Source organism: Quercus lobata, chromosome 10 (genome assembly GCF_001633185.2).
Source record: "Quercus lobata isolate SW786 chromosome 10, ValleyOak3.0 Primary Assembly, whole genome shotgun sequence".
Taxonomy (NCBI): Eukaryota; Viridiplantae; Streptophyta; class Magnoliopsida; order Fagales; family Fagaceae; genus Quercus; species Quercus lobata.
The window spans coordinates 56,368,108-56,383,280 of NC_044913.1; the positions used below are offsets into that span (position 1 = coordinate 56,368,108).

General features: G+C 34.9%; 1 protein-coding gene across 1 annotated transcript; it reads right to left on the reverse strand.

The window, feature by feature from the left end:
* Positions 1-3,588: 3,588 nt before the first annotated feature.
* LOC115965033 lies at positions 3,589-7,674 on the reverse strand. Its single transcript, XM_031084242.1, has 3 exons — positions 6,817-7,674; positions 5,899-6,720; positions 3,589-5,535 (listed from the first exon to the last, which is right to left on the reverse strand). Exons 1-3 carry the CDS (start codon positions 7,672-7,674, stop codon positions 3,589-3,591), a joined length of 3,627 nt encoding a protein of 1,208 aa, XP_030940102.1.
* Positions 7,675-15,173: the final 7,499 nt, after the last annotated feature.

Sequence of the window (15,173 nt, forward strand, 5' to 3'; positions counted from 1 at the left end):
AGAGTTTGCAGAAACCAAAGAAAATCTCTCTATAACTTAAGAAACACAATATAATAAAATCAAAGAGATAAAATTTTCAGAGGACAAAATATTATAGAGTATTCAATGGTGAACAAAGTACTATGTATTAATTAATATATAAACAAAACTAATCTTACAAAAACTGAACTTTATAAGCTAAAATCTATACCGTGCATTGTAGATCTTGAATGCTTTAGGGCTTCCTACGTCTGGAGAGAGAGAGAGTTCCGTGGCTTTATATTTCTTAACTTGAGAGAGGGGTAAGGTTGCTAGGGTTTTGAGGAGTTATAATTTTTATTTATTTATTATTTTTGGTTTCATTTTTATTTATTTATTATTTTTTAAATATTGTGCTGACATGGACAATTTTAAATATTGTGCTGATATGGAAAATTGTGGTGCCAGCAAAGATTTCGGTTTTATATATACATATAGATTATGGAACTAACTTTTGTTAACTCTGATAGATGGGGTGCTATATTGATTAGGTGACGGTCACGTAACCTTTCCATTTATAAGAACTAAAAAAAATTAGTCACGGCGGTCAATTTGAGATATGAAAATCTCAAAGAGTTATAAAGAGGAATTAAAACTTCATGGGGGTATTTTTGCAACTAACCTATATATCCTTAATGGTGTTTTTGTATTTTGGCCTTAAAAAAAAATATTCATGTACATTATTTAAATAAGTTAGATGATTCCTTATAAAAATCACATGATTTAAACTTATGGGTGATCTCTTTAGTCACTACACAATGGGTCGAAGAAAAATATATTCAAACAAGTTTGGAACTTTTTTTTTTTTTTTCCATTTTGTTGTGTTTGACGGATTAAAAAATGGGCCGGGAGTCAATTATTTTACAAAATTTTTTTTGGCTCCAAACATGTTTAAAGCTATTTATATGTGATTCTAATCACATGAATTTGTTAATAAATTAGGTGAACATTTTGAATAGTACACATGGATATATATATATATATATATATTTTTTTTTTTTTTGAGAAATAATTACAACATATTGCTAATTCCGTAGCTCGAACTCTTTTCCTCCAAAACCTCTAAGCACTTTGTCTATGGTGAGGTGCCAATTTAGTACACATGGATATATATACTTATAAATCGCCAAATATAATTTCAAACAAATTTAGAGCCAAACTTTGTTATTATTATATTTTATAACATAAGAGGTTAAAAATTATATTAAAGAGAACAAAAAAAAAAAAAATTTGGGCCCGATCATACAATTTCATATTAAAACTAGTTATAGGCCCATGTGTTGCACAGTTTTAAGAAAAAGCTTATAAAATAAATGTATAAATAATTATATATTTTAATAGATTCAATAAAGATAAAAGAAAAAAATTATCAATTGTAAATAATTATCTCACTAAAATAAGGGGTAAGATTTCTTTCTAAAACTAAATTAAATTGACAGTTCCAAATTGAATTTTAAATTGATAATTATTTAAAAAAACGTACTAAAAAATTGATAAATCTAAAATTAATATAATCTTGATAATATTATAAATTAAAATTAAAGTTGATAATTCAAGAATACACGTATAGAACATCTTGATAATTTGATGTAACAAAAAAATCAAATAAGAAAATTGTTAAAATTAATCTATTAATTCTAACCATATTTAATCATTAATTCTAAGACCCTAACCCTAAGCATATAAATTAGATCAAAGCTAAGAAAATTAGTTTAAAAAAAAGGCAACCAATACACAAAACCTAATCAATTTAATAAAAACAAAATACAAAAACAAAGAAGGAGTCTTTTGAAACTTGACAATGTTTTCGAATGTTTTGAATTCATTAATTAAAATCACATGAAGACAAAAAACCAATAATAACACTAAAGAGAATAAACAAAATGAAAATAATAATAATAATAAAAGAAGAAAGTATGTATACATGCATTGTCATGGGATTTAGGCATTCACATGTTGAAATAAGTTTCACTCAAAAAAGGATATATAGTATTATATATATTGGTAGAGTTCCATTTGAAATATAATTCATTTAAATCTTATTGAAATTAAAGATATCTAATCAATGTGTTTGTTTTTATCCCATAAAAATTGGAATTAAAAAAAGGTCATATGAATAGAATGAAAAAAAAAAAAAGAGTTGATTCAACATAACGTAACATATAAAAAAATAAAAATTAAAAAAAAAAAAAGAGAGAGAAGAGAACGTGGTTGATAGCTATAAGGAATTTTGATATATATATATATATATATATATATATATATTTAAATGTCATCAATGTAAAAATTATCAAATTAATAGAAATATATACTATTTTTTGGGATAAATAGAGATTATCAAATTATTAGAGATATATACTGTTCCTTGGGATAAATTTATATTAATCACCTCTTAAAGAATTTGGATTGTGCTTATCCCTTAATAATTACGTTTTGCAGCTTGATATTCTAATAAAATAATATTAATTTAATAATATTAAAATTTTGAAAATTTAGATGATAAATATTATCTAAATTAAATTTTTATATGTTAAATATTATCCCCTAATTTAAGAAATATATCCTAACAAATAAAAAAAATAATGTTAATTAGATGATAAATATTATCTAAATTAAATTTTTGTATGTTAAATATTATCCCTTAATTTAAGAAATATATCCTAACAAATAAAAAAATAATGTTAATCTAATTTTATTTAATGATAAGAATGAATTAGAGTCCTGATACTATACTATTCTTTTTTAATTCTTTAAAAATCTAAAAATTTAATAAAATTTCTGTAATCTGGTGAAGACACATGACGCAACCATGACGTCTAAGCCTAACTTTTATAATATGATGATGATATGATATGAGATATGATATATAATATTTTATATAAAGAAGATTATGACCTTTTTCCAAGAATTATATTCATAAATTAATGCTTCCTTTTTAAAAGTCTTTATGAAAAACATTGATATTACCATCGGTCCATTATATTATATAAGAGAAGATTTTTTTTTTTTTTTTTTTGAGAAACATATAACAAAAGATTGCTATCAGCCAGTACTACTTCGAGTAAGGGATTGTGAAATTCTCTAGCTCCACTTTATGGGTTTGGGTTTGGTCTGGAAACCATCGTTCCAATCACTCCTACTAAGCACGGTGCTAAATACAAATATAAAATGACAAAACGAGTAAAATTTAATCGGTCCGATGGGTCCAAAACCCCACCATATGTATCAAGTTCTGGTTTTCAGCATGTTTCCTTTTTATTTTATTTTAAGAACTTAGTGCAAAGGGATTGTGAAATTCTGAACTCCACTTTATGGGATTGGGTTTGGACTGGAAACCCTTGATCTAATCACTCCTACTACGCACGGTGCTAAATGCAAATATAAAATGACAAAACGACTAAAATTTAATCGGTCCAATGGCGTTCAGCATGTTACCTTTTTATTTTACTTTAGGAACTTAGTGCAAAGAGAAGTGACAGGGTCAAGAATATTGACAAAATTCTTCAGTAAAAAAAAATTATAAGTTAGCTTTTTTTTTTTTTTTTTGATAAACAACCAGGAAATAGAGCACTACAACGTTAGGTGCTGCGGCCATTGAAAGCGCATGGGAGCACTGGAGGCCATAACAGCCATATTATATACATTAACAAGCACAAAAGCAGGGATCCAACGGAAGGAAAGACAAATACCCCTTTGCTTTAAGGACTGCAGATCAGCAAACAAGGTTTTTCCTTCCCAATCCGGAACTTGGCCTGTGTTAAACAACTGAACCAAAAAATTACAATTGCTCAAAACCAAAATCTGGTTGTATTGAAGCCTAAAAGCTGTTACAGCTGCTTCTCTAAGACCTTCAAGCAAAGCAACTGGGACTGAGTTAGCGGCACTACTGCTGCATCCGTAGAACACCACTGTACCCTGCCCGTTCCTAGCCTCATAAGCAAATGCAGCTCTTTTCTTTCTTCTATGCTTGACGCCAGAAACCTTGAGGATGATGCTCCATTGCCCTTGAAACCCTTGCTCCATAATTTTCTGCCTAGATATCCTATGCTCAGTACAGTAATGCTTTTGATAGATCTCATGGTACCTGCAAAACAGATTTTGAGTGGTTAAAATGACATTCATTGGATCAGGAGTAACTCCCTCATGAATCATCCGGTTTCTATGATTCCAGATAGCCCAAAGAGTAATGAAAGTCCGCTGCAAAGATTCCAAGTCACTCTCATCCAATCTCTGATGTCTACTAATGGAATTAATGATCCACTGCTGAACAGTTATAGGACCAAGGGAGGAAGTATGCAGGACTAGAGCTGAACCATACCAACAAGCTCTAGCAAAATGGCAATGAAGGAAAAGATGGCTAGTAGACTCCTCATCACAGTCACAAAAGGGGCAGAGGGCAGCAATTGGAATTCCCCTCCCCTTTAAAGTCTGAAATGTTGGCAATCTATCATGGATTATCTTCCAGACCAAGTTGCAAATTTTCAAGGGAAGTCTAACCTTCCATAAAGTGTTCCACACAGCATCAGGGATAACAAGGGGTCTAAGGCTTGCATTGGCTGACATATTAGCATCTTCCAAAAGAATCTCATAAGCCTTTTTAACTTTAAAATCCCCTGAATTTGAAAACTTCCACATAAGAGAATCTGTCACAGAATCGGTCTTAGAGATTGGGATGCTTAGAATTTCAGAACTTATAGAGGGGGGGTACAGGGATCTAACAAGATCAGGTTTCCAAGAGTGAGTGGCTTGGTCAATTAAGTCAGCCACAGTACCTGTGATAAGGTTTGGGTTATGCAAATTAGGAGTTTGGAACCAAGCAGGATGGTTTAATGGAATATTAGTACCATTACCCACCCACCACTTCCCCTCTTTCATTTTCCTGTTATCCTGTTTCACAATATTTCTCCAAAACCAAGATTGATGCGGCTTGGGTTGACATTCATGTATAGAGCTTCTAGGGAAGTATTTGGCTTTAAAAGTTCTTGCTAAAAGAGATTGAGGATTATGGTGAATTCTCCAGAATTGCTTAGCAAGCATGGCCTGGTTTATCAAACTAAACTTTTTAAGGCCAAGCCCTCCCCTATTTCTAGGTTGACACACTCTATTCCAGTTAAGCAGATGCAATTTCCTAACCCCTTGATCATGCCCCCACCAGAAGGATCTTGTTATGGCATCAAGTTTGTTACAAATACTCTCAGGCACCCTAAAGCAAGAAAAGGTATATAAGGGCAAGGATTGGAGAGTTGAATGGATCAAGGTGGTTCTACCAGGTTGTGAAAGGAGTTTAGCTTTCCATCCTTGAAGTTTAGAGTTGAGTTTATCCACCGAGTAATGAAAGTCAACAACTCTCTTGCCCTTAAGTTTGAAATTTAAACCTAAATACTTGCTAGGTTCCAACACCAGGTTGACCTTTAAGGTCGAAGCTAGGTTCTCTTGCTCAACTCTTGGCATATTTGAAGAGCAAAACAAATCAGACTTGGCAACATTTATGCTCTGACCAGAAATAGAGCAGTACCACTGTAAAATGCATTGAATATTGTCAATAGATTTATCATCTCTCCTGAAGAACAAGAGGGAGTCATCAGCAAACAGCAAGTGGGTGAAGGTGCATCCATTCCTACCAATTCTAATACCTTGGATCTTATTATGTTGCTCAGCTTGAATGAGGGCAAGGGAAAGAACATTTGCACACAACAGAAAAAGATAGGGTGATAAAGGATCACCTTGCCTGAGGCCCCTCTTGGGCTTAAAAGTTTGAGAGAGACTTCCATTCACAAGAAGGGTAAATTGGACTGTGGTGACACACTATAAAATCCACTGTATCCAATTTTGGCTAAAATTCATGGAAGTAAGCACAGCCTTTAAAAATTTCCAATCTACTCTATCATAAGCCTTTGTCATATCAATCTTCAAAGCTCCATAAGACTTTTTCCTCCTCTTTCTTTTTGTAAGAAAATCAAAGATTGCATGAGCAAGGAGAATGTTATCAAAAATATTCCTTCCCTTAATAAAAGCATTCTGAAAGGGGGTAATAAGAGAGTCCATAAAAGGCTTAAGACGATTAACCGGAAGCTTAGAGATAATCTTGTAAATCACATTACACAAACTAATAGGTCTAAAGTGATTCACAATATCAGGACAAGCAACTTTGGGAATGAGAGTGATATAAGTAGAATTGAGAGACTTAAGCAGAGAACCTGAATGGAAGAAAGCAAGGACAGTGTTAAAAACATCAAACTTGACAATACTCCAGTACTCATGATAGAAAAAAGCAGGAATACCATCTGGACCAGGGGCTTTATGAGATCCCAGCTGGAAAACAGTATCCTCAATTTCCTTAGTAGTGACCGGCCGATCAAGAGAAGAGAGTTGATGAGCAGACAATTGAGGTAAGGGTAGAGTTCCTACTTCAGCAAGGATCTGGTCATAAGATAAAGGAACATTGTCCTCAAAGGCATTCCTAAAGTGCTGAGCAAGAATGTCCTCAATTTCCCCTAGGTCATCAGTAAAGCTACCATCTCCCCTTTTTAGCTGCATGATTCTATTCCGAACTCGCCTTTGCCTTACAACAGTCTGGAAAAACCTAGTATTTATGTCCCCAAAAAGAACCCAATCACTCCTAGCTTTCTGAGCCCACATAATCTCCTCCCTTTGCATCAAAACTTCCAACTCTTCCCTCAACTCAGCCTCCCTCTTAACATCCTAAAGAGACGAGATAGAGTTCTGCACCAGTTTAAGTTGGTTTTGTTTCATATGAATCTCATTCTCCACCTTCCCAAACACTTCCTTATTCCAAACTTGGAATTCATCCCTAACATTGATGAGCTTGTGCCGTAATTGAAAAGCTCTTGAACCCTTAACTCGATTATGCGAGGCTTTTTGCACAACACTCTTGCAGGAAGGATGTGAAAGCCACATTTTTTCAAATCTAATAGGTCTACGCCGAAAGGGAGGAAAGGACTCACAGTCCAACAAAATGGGGCCATGATCAGACCTAACAATTGGGAGGTTCCTAAGAACATATTTGGGATAAAAATTCACCCACTCTATACTAGCAAAGGCTCTATCAAGTTTTTCCATTACAAAATCCTCCTCCTCTCTCCTATTCATCCAGGTATACTTCTGACCGGAAGATACCAACTCACACAAGGCTAAGTCATCAATCACTTGTTGGAAGGATTCAGCCCCTGAGATTGAGTTCAAGTGGAAAGAAAATTTATCCTCCAGAGTAAGAATCTGATTGAAGTCACCAATGCATAACCAATTTGGGTGGGAGATAGATTTAAAACTTCTAAGTTTGTTCCATACTTCAATTCGATGAGATTGAATAGGGTTGCCATAAACAAAAGTAATAGAGAGAGGGTTACCTCTGTTGTCAACAAGATCAGTGTGAACAAGGTGCTTTGACTCGTATTTGATGATGAGGCATTGTTTTGGCATCCAAGTAAGCAGCAACCCACCACTTAAGCCAGTCCTAGGAAATTCCCAACCCTCAGAAAAGCCACATTTTTCCCATATCAACTTGCCTCTGTCCTTCACAAGTTGAGTCTCCATTAAAAACAAAATATCAGGCCGAGACTCGTGGGCAATTTTCTGACATTGTCGAATTTCAAAGGATTTGCCCAAACCCCTGCAATTCCAACTGAGAATCCTCATGGTTGTTGGGGAAGCTGATCAGGGACAGCTTCCCATAACCCATTTGGATGTGCAGAGCTTGAACCAACCTGTGGCTGAGCAATAGTATGAGCCTGACCTGAATTTTCCTCCCGTAATTCTTCATCAATCCTCTGATCACTACCATTATCCCTCTTGGCAAAGAAGCCACATAACAAACGTTGTCTAAGATTACGGCTAAACCTGTGAAACTCCTTCCTCAACCTCTTTTTTGAATACTGACTACCCTGAATAGCAAGTCTTGGGCCAGGATCAGATTGGGTAGAAATAGGAGAATGAAGGTCAGGTCCAAAGGTGTCTACCTCAGGGTCACTCTGAGTCTGGGGTTCCACATCAAAGGCCTGGTGTGGGCCTAAGGTATCATTTGGGCCATCAAGCACAGAATTAGCATCAAGCCCACCATCAAGCCCCAAATGACTCAAATTGTTTTGCATCCTCTCTGCATTGTGAGAATGGGCATGCGGCCTAGACAGTCTTGGGCCGAGACTAGAATCACCCACTTCAAATCTAAGTCGGCCCCTTTTAACTCTATGGACCAAAGGTTGAACAAATGAATCTAGAGATTCTGGAATTTGACCGTTAGTCCATCTTGTACCCTACATGACCTTAGGCCTAGATTCATTAAGGCTATCAAGATTAAACAAGGTTGCAGTGAGAGATTCACTCTCAGTCTCCGAGGAATCATGGTTGGTCTCTCTAAAATCCCCTGTTGTAAGAAAAGGGCCATCCTGACCTATCCAGGTCCACCTAAGGCCAGATGAAGCTGGAGGTACCCAGGGTGGTCGCACAAAAAAGGAGGAAGTAGATGCAAGGTTAGGCCTAGGGGGTGAAAGGGGATTGGCATGTCTTGGTGATAAGGCTTCATGTGCGTTCAAAGGAGAAACAGGGGAATCAGGGGGATTGGTAGGGATTGTGTCATGGTCCAAGTTTAAAGAGTTTATAGTAGAGTGAAGGTTTGCATGCACTGTTGCTGGGGGATGATTTGCATGCGGAGGCGGGGCAACCGTATGATGTTGGGCAGACACATGAGGGGGGGTTTCAGGATCAGGGTAAAAATTTTGGTGGGAATGGTCATCTGGGGAGTTTATAGGAGGGTGGGGTGGAGAGTGGTTGGGGTCAGAGAGGTTACCAAAGCGAACCTAAGTAGTCCAACGTCTTCTCTGGTTATAAAACGCTCGAAGGTTATTAGTGAAGTGAGGTTCAAGAGCATCATATCGAAATTGTACCTGCTGAAAACTCTAAATTCGAAACCGCTGTCTGACTAGCATCATTTCAATATCATCCATATTGTGGGTGCATTGACCCCGAGTGTGACCGATTATACCACATTTTATACAGAGTTTGTGGATTCTCTCATACCTGCATTGAATCCAAACCCTTGAGCCATCATCCAACCGCAGCATGAACCCAGTGACCATCGGTAACCAAGGATCTATTCGAACTCTGGCACGCATGAAACGAATATTACAAGGCAGACGATCTTCCCAATCCAGTTTTTCAAACACACCCATGCATTGACCCATTCTCTCAGCTAACTCTGGATATTGATACTCCACCGGTAAGCCATGAAATTGGACCCAAACTGCTATGTAGTTCACCTGAAGATTGCTGATGACGAGATTTGGTCTCCATTTTTCCAAAACAAGCAGGGCGCCATCCACTGACCAAGGCCCTTCACTACACATATGGTTCAAATCCTCTAGATACTCAAAATGCAAAATATAAAATGAAGAGTCCCTACCCACAACTTTAACAGCACCTCGGATTCGCCATGCAACACTGATAAGATGCTGTAGATGTGAAACCGAGAACCTCCTATAATCTAAGATAAAACCTATTGCACAATGGCCCCAGAATTCACACTGCATGCACAGTTCTTCAAGGTCAGCTTCTAATAGAGGGCCATGCCTAGCAAAGGGGACCTCATCCTCTTCACTAGACTGAAGATCAGAGTCAACATCACTAGCAAAAGGGACATCACTGACGTCTGACTCACTACTTTCTGTCCATCCAAACTCTCTTGACAAAATAGGATCATCCATGAGATCAGTGTGAAACGAAACTAATGGACCACCCTTTAGTCCAAAGGTTGCAAGCAACAGTAAAACACAAAGAAAAAAGGCCAAAAAGAACCAGGAAAAGACAAGACCAGACGAAAGCCAAGGAGAGATAAAGAAGTCAAAGAGAGAAAGAAAACAAGAACAAGAACCAAAGAACAGAGAAAGAACCGGACAAAACAAGGTAGCAAAAGACAGGGCGCAACAAGAAAAGGAAGAAAAGACAAGACCGGACGCAACAAAGTAAGCAAAGAGAAGAAAAAGAAAGTAATTGGCAAGGCAAAAGGTGAAAAGATAAGAAAACAGAGTCAAGAAGCATAGAGTGCCGTCAGGCACTAAGCGAAAAGGAACACCTAGAGGTGAAAGGCTCTCCCAGAGAGTAACATACGCCGTGGGGTTAGGTGGTTAATTCAATAAAGTTGTGTTCAATGTTTTTTTATGGTACTAAAACTACTTATAATTTATCTTGAATTAAATTTGCATAAATTGCAAAGTATACCTCTGAAATTTAGGATTGTCTGAATTTTATACCATGAATTTTGAATATTTTGATTTTATACCTTAAAATTTGGTTCTGTTAGCAAAACTACACTCTCAGCTAATTTTGGCTATTAAGGAACAAAACATCCTGCTGACCTTTTTTTTTTTTTTTTTTTTTTTTTCAAATTAGCCCTTAAACAATCTGTTTAGCCCAAAACTCAACACAAAATCTGGAACTTTTTTTTTTATAAGATCTCGTTTCACTATCTTAAATGAGCCTATTCCCAAATCAAACATCAAACCGATCCCAGGGTTCTCTTCTACTCATCGTGCCCCACGAACCCAGCAGCCAAGGCAAGGGCTTATATAAATATAGAGGCATCAGCATCACTCTCCCAAACTAGCACTTGAATTCGTCTTACTCTCGCATATAAAGAAAGAAAGAAAACCCACAATAGTACAAGCAAAGCCTGTAAATTTGATGATGACCAACTCGTTTTCAATGCCACACCACCATCAGCTCCATTTGGCTTCTCCCCATAGCCATATTCTGCATGCACTTCTGCTACTTATTTTATGGATTTTTAATCCTCAACTGATACTTCTTCTATTTAGACCATAATTCTTCATCTGATGGCCGAGACAGACATGGTGGATTGCCTAGAAATTTTTCTTAATCGTCAGATCATCTTGCTGTCACTGTGGCTGCTGGGTTAGTGGGGTTCACGATGAGTATAATAGAAACTCAGGGGTGGGTTTGTTGTTTGATTTGGGAATAGGTTCAGATGGTGAAACATTATCTTATAAAATTCCAGATTTTGTGTTGAGTTTTGGGCTAAACGGGTAGTTTAAGGTTGATTTGGCAAATAAATAAATAAAACCAAGTCAGCGTGATGACTTGTCACTTAACAGCCCATACTAATTGAGGGTGTAGTTTTGTTTGTAGTTTTGTTAACGGAATCAAATTTTAGGATGTAAAATCAAAATTTTCAAATTTTAAGATGTAAAATCTAAGCAACTTCAAACTTTAAAGATATATTTTGCAATTTACCCATTAAATTTTATGGTAACTTATTTATTTTATATACAATTAAACAATCATTCAATAATTACACATACTACTTTGTCAAATATAAACATATTTTAAATGTAAACAGTAACCATTGTTATCAAATTAAATATAATATAAAATATTCAGTCAAAAATATATAATATAAAATATTAGAAAATGGTGCCAGCCATAAGTCACTAATAAAACATGAACTGATGCACTGGCGTCATCTACAAGCCCTAACAAATTATCCAAACAGGGGAGATCCCAGCAGATAACAAAGCAAAACAGAGAGAAAAGGGAAGATAGATTTACTGGAGGTTGGAGCGAAGCGGAGCGGACGACAATAACAAAGCAGATTGTTGAGTCGTTGAAGTGTAAAGAAAGGAATTTTTTTTTTTTTTTTCCAGGTATTTTTTTCAAGTAACCAAACTAATAGTCTTCAACTGATCAATTCCAAGTTTGGGGATTTGTTATAGATATTTTTGGTGTTTGGATTTGAGGGGCTGATCATTTACCCCCAAAAAATGTAGGAGTCAGCAAAGGAATGGACTAGATTTTTTTTTTCTTTGTATCATTTTTTCCTCCTCAAATTCTTTTTTTTTTTGGGGGGGTGGGAATAAATTTATATACAATTTAGTTATTATTTATCATTTTATTAAGGTGGTAACTGAAATTTTCAAAAAGCTAGGGGGGCATGCGGCATGCAATGAAAACTTACAAACGATATAGCAATGAATGTGATTAGTGAAAGTTCAAGAAGATAATAAACCAATTTTTGAATAAATAATGTTAAAAATATTATAAATTTTACAACATGATATTATCAATTACAAAAAGTAATTTAAAAATGCATTTAATAAGTTGTTGACTTCTTCAAATCATATTAATTGTCACATCAATTTATAAAGGTTTTAAAGTAAAATTTATAGTATTTCTAACATTTTTCTGTCTAAATTATTTATTGTAATTAGTAACACGTATTTGTAAGACCCATGTATTTAAAGTTGTATTATTTGTAACATTACTCAATTCTTTGAGACTTCTTAAAATTAGGAAAAAAAATGTAAAACTAATTTTTTTTCATATATCTCCAGATTTTATTATTTATTTTTTTAAATATATCAAATTTCGCCTCAAAATTTGGAGGCCTCTATCTAGTAGAGGGGCCTTAGACGATGAATTAAGTGGCCTAGGACTAAAGCCGGCCTTGCATTTACATGTGGGATCTATCTTTATGTGAAAGAAAGATATAAGATAAAAACGTTCACTTTACCAAGTTAACTCAATTGATACCATTTTTTTTAAGTCAATTTGGCATCTACACTATGTATGCGTTTGATATTGGCTTAAAAAGTCAGTTTTTTATTTATTTATTATTTATCTTATTTTTGATACTATTCATCTTATTTTTGGTACTGTTCATGGGTCTCATTACATTTTTTGGTACTATTCATGGATCCACTATACTATTTTAGCTACTTTTTAGTTTTATCTATAATACTTTCAGTAAAAAAATTTCAATTTCAATTAAATAAGATGTTTCTAAACAGACACTATTTCTCCCAATTATTGTTGGGGATATTACACAAAGTAATAATGGAAGAATAAGCTTAACACGAAAGACAAACAAAAAATAGATAACTTAAAGGAATTATATCATTTTCTTTAGACAATATTAGCCCCCCACAATATTGACCCCCACATTATTGTTGCCACCCTTAACACCTCGAGCCCTTACCTTGGTTCCTAGAGCAACCCTATCACCCAAAGACGGCCCTTGTTGTGTTCTTGGAGCTTGTTTCGTAACTTGTTTTCATAAATAGAAAAAGTGGGACCCATTTTATGAAAAAGAAAAACTCGTTTCACACTGTGTGTTGCAAATACACACGGACCATGATTTTAAACTTGTAAACAATAAGCCATGATTTTAAACTTGTAAACATAATTTAAAGTCAAGTTTTCAGTTGTTTTGGACAGAGTGTGATTGCAGAAAATATATCGAATAAAAACTGCCCTTTATAAAAATAGATTTTAGATAATTATATGGTTCTCCAGAATCACCGTGGAGAGTTTTTTGAAAGCACCTTGAAGGTGTTTTCTATTTTTGATTTTATGTTCTCAGGTCCATTTGGATGCAACTTATTTTTACTGAAACTGAAAACTGAAAATTGAAAACATTGTAACAAAATAATTTTTTAATGTATGAAAAATTACTGTTCATTCTTTTTTTTACTGTTCATAAGCCTAAAATTATTGTTCATGAACAATAAACAATGCCAGATGTGTCCAAGAAAAAAAAAAAAAAAAAAAAAAAAAACTGAAAACGCGCTACAGTGCCAAAACGTGGACATGAACTTGTATCCAAACTGCACCTCAATCACATTCTTGTAATTATAAGAGCATCCACAACCGAAATTCTCATCTCATCCTATTTTACCATCTCAAAAAGTCACTTTATCAATTATACAATACAATTTTACAATACTCCCAGCATCTCAACTTTTATTTCCCTATTCTACTCATTAAAATAATATTTTCACACATTAAAATAATATTTTCACACAATAAAATAATATATCCCTAAACCGAAATAAAAACAAAAACCCAAGACCCAAATCACAACCACCTGCTACTAGAATATACCTAAACTATTGCTTGAAACCCCAGCCACAAACTTCGGCAACCCACAAAATCAAACCAAACCACGGCAACCCCCAACTCCACCACCATGAACCCGCAAAAAAAAAAAAAAAAAAAAATCAAACCAATTCCTTTAAGCATCGATCACAGCAACAACCAAAAAAAAAAAAAAAAAAAACCTAATCCAGAACTCAGTGAAGACGATCCAAGGAGAAGATGATCCACCACGATCCACGGAGAAGACAATCCACCACAACCCACCACGATCCACGGAGAAGACGAGAAGCTTGGCGTTGGCACCGATGGCGAGAGAGAGAGGGGATGAGAGAGAAGAGAGAGGCTGGGTCAGGTGGCTTGCGGTGGCCTTGACTGTGGCTTGCGGTGGCCTTGACTGTGGCTTGTGGTGGGGCCTGTGACAGTGAGTCCAGCCATGGTGGTTTGGTGGTGGCGTTCATGTCCATCATGGTTTTGGGTCTGAAGAGGAGAGAACAAACAAGAGAGAAGAAGACAAGAGAGAGAGGGAAATGAAAGAATGAGAAAGGAAGAGAGAGAAGAATCAGATAATATAATAATAATTTATAATTATACAATGTTGCTACAGTACCATCTTACAAATAAGATGGTACTGTAGCAGTATTGTAAATTTTTTTACAATTGACACATTTTGCAAGTCCGGCTGGAGCAACATTTGAAGGCTGAAATGCTAAAATATCTCAACATATGCCATATAGCATTTGGGCTGTGGATGCTCTAAACAACTTTTTTTTTTTTTTTTAGTGCAAAGTAGAACGTCTCTCTCGTTTGGAATTTTTTTTGTTTGTTTAGTTTTGATAATTGTGTTATGTAATTTGTGTAGAGTTTTTTCCATCGAAACTTGAAATGAATATATATATATATATATATATATATTTGTTATATATATCGGGATTGAGAACTCAAAAAAAAAAAAAAAATCAATAGAAAACATGTGTCCAACAAGTATTAATTTGGGATGGAAAAATATTAGAAAACCATTTTTTAGAACAATTTCTCAAAATATTTAGTATACAGTTATTGAGAACACAAAACTAAAAATATGGATCAAACAGACTCTTGTATTAGTAGTTTCTTGTAGAGTGGCACTGGCATCATCACCTGCATTGAGTGTTTTTTTTTTTGGTTGTGAAACTTTTTTTGAGTTCATTTGAGTTCTTTAAATTTCAAATTTATTTAATTCAAGCATTCAGTCTAATTTCATTAAAAAAAATCTA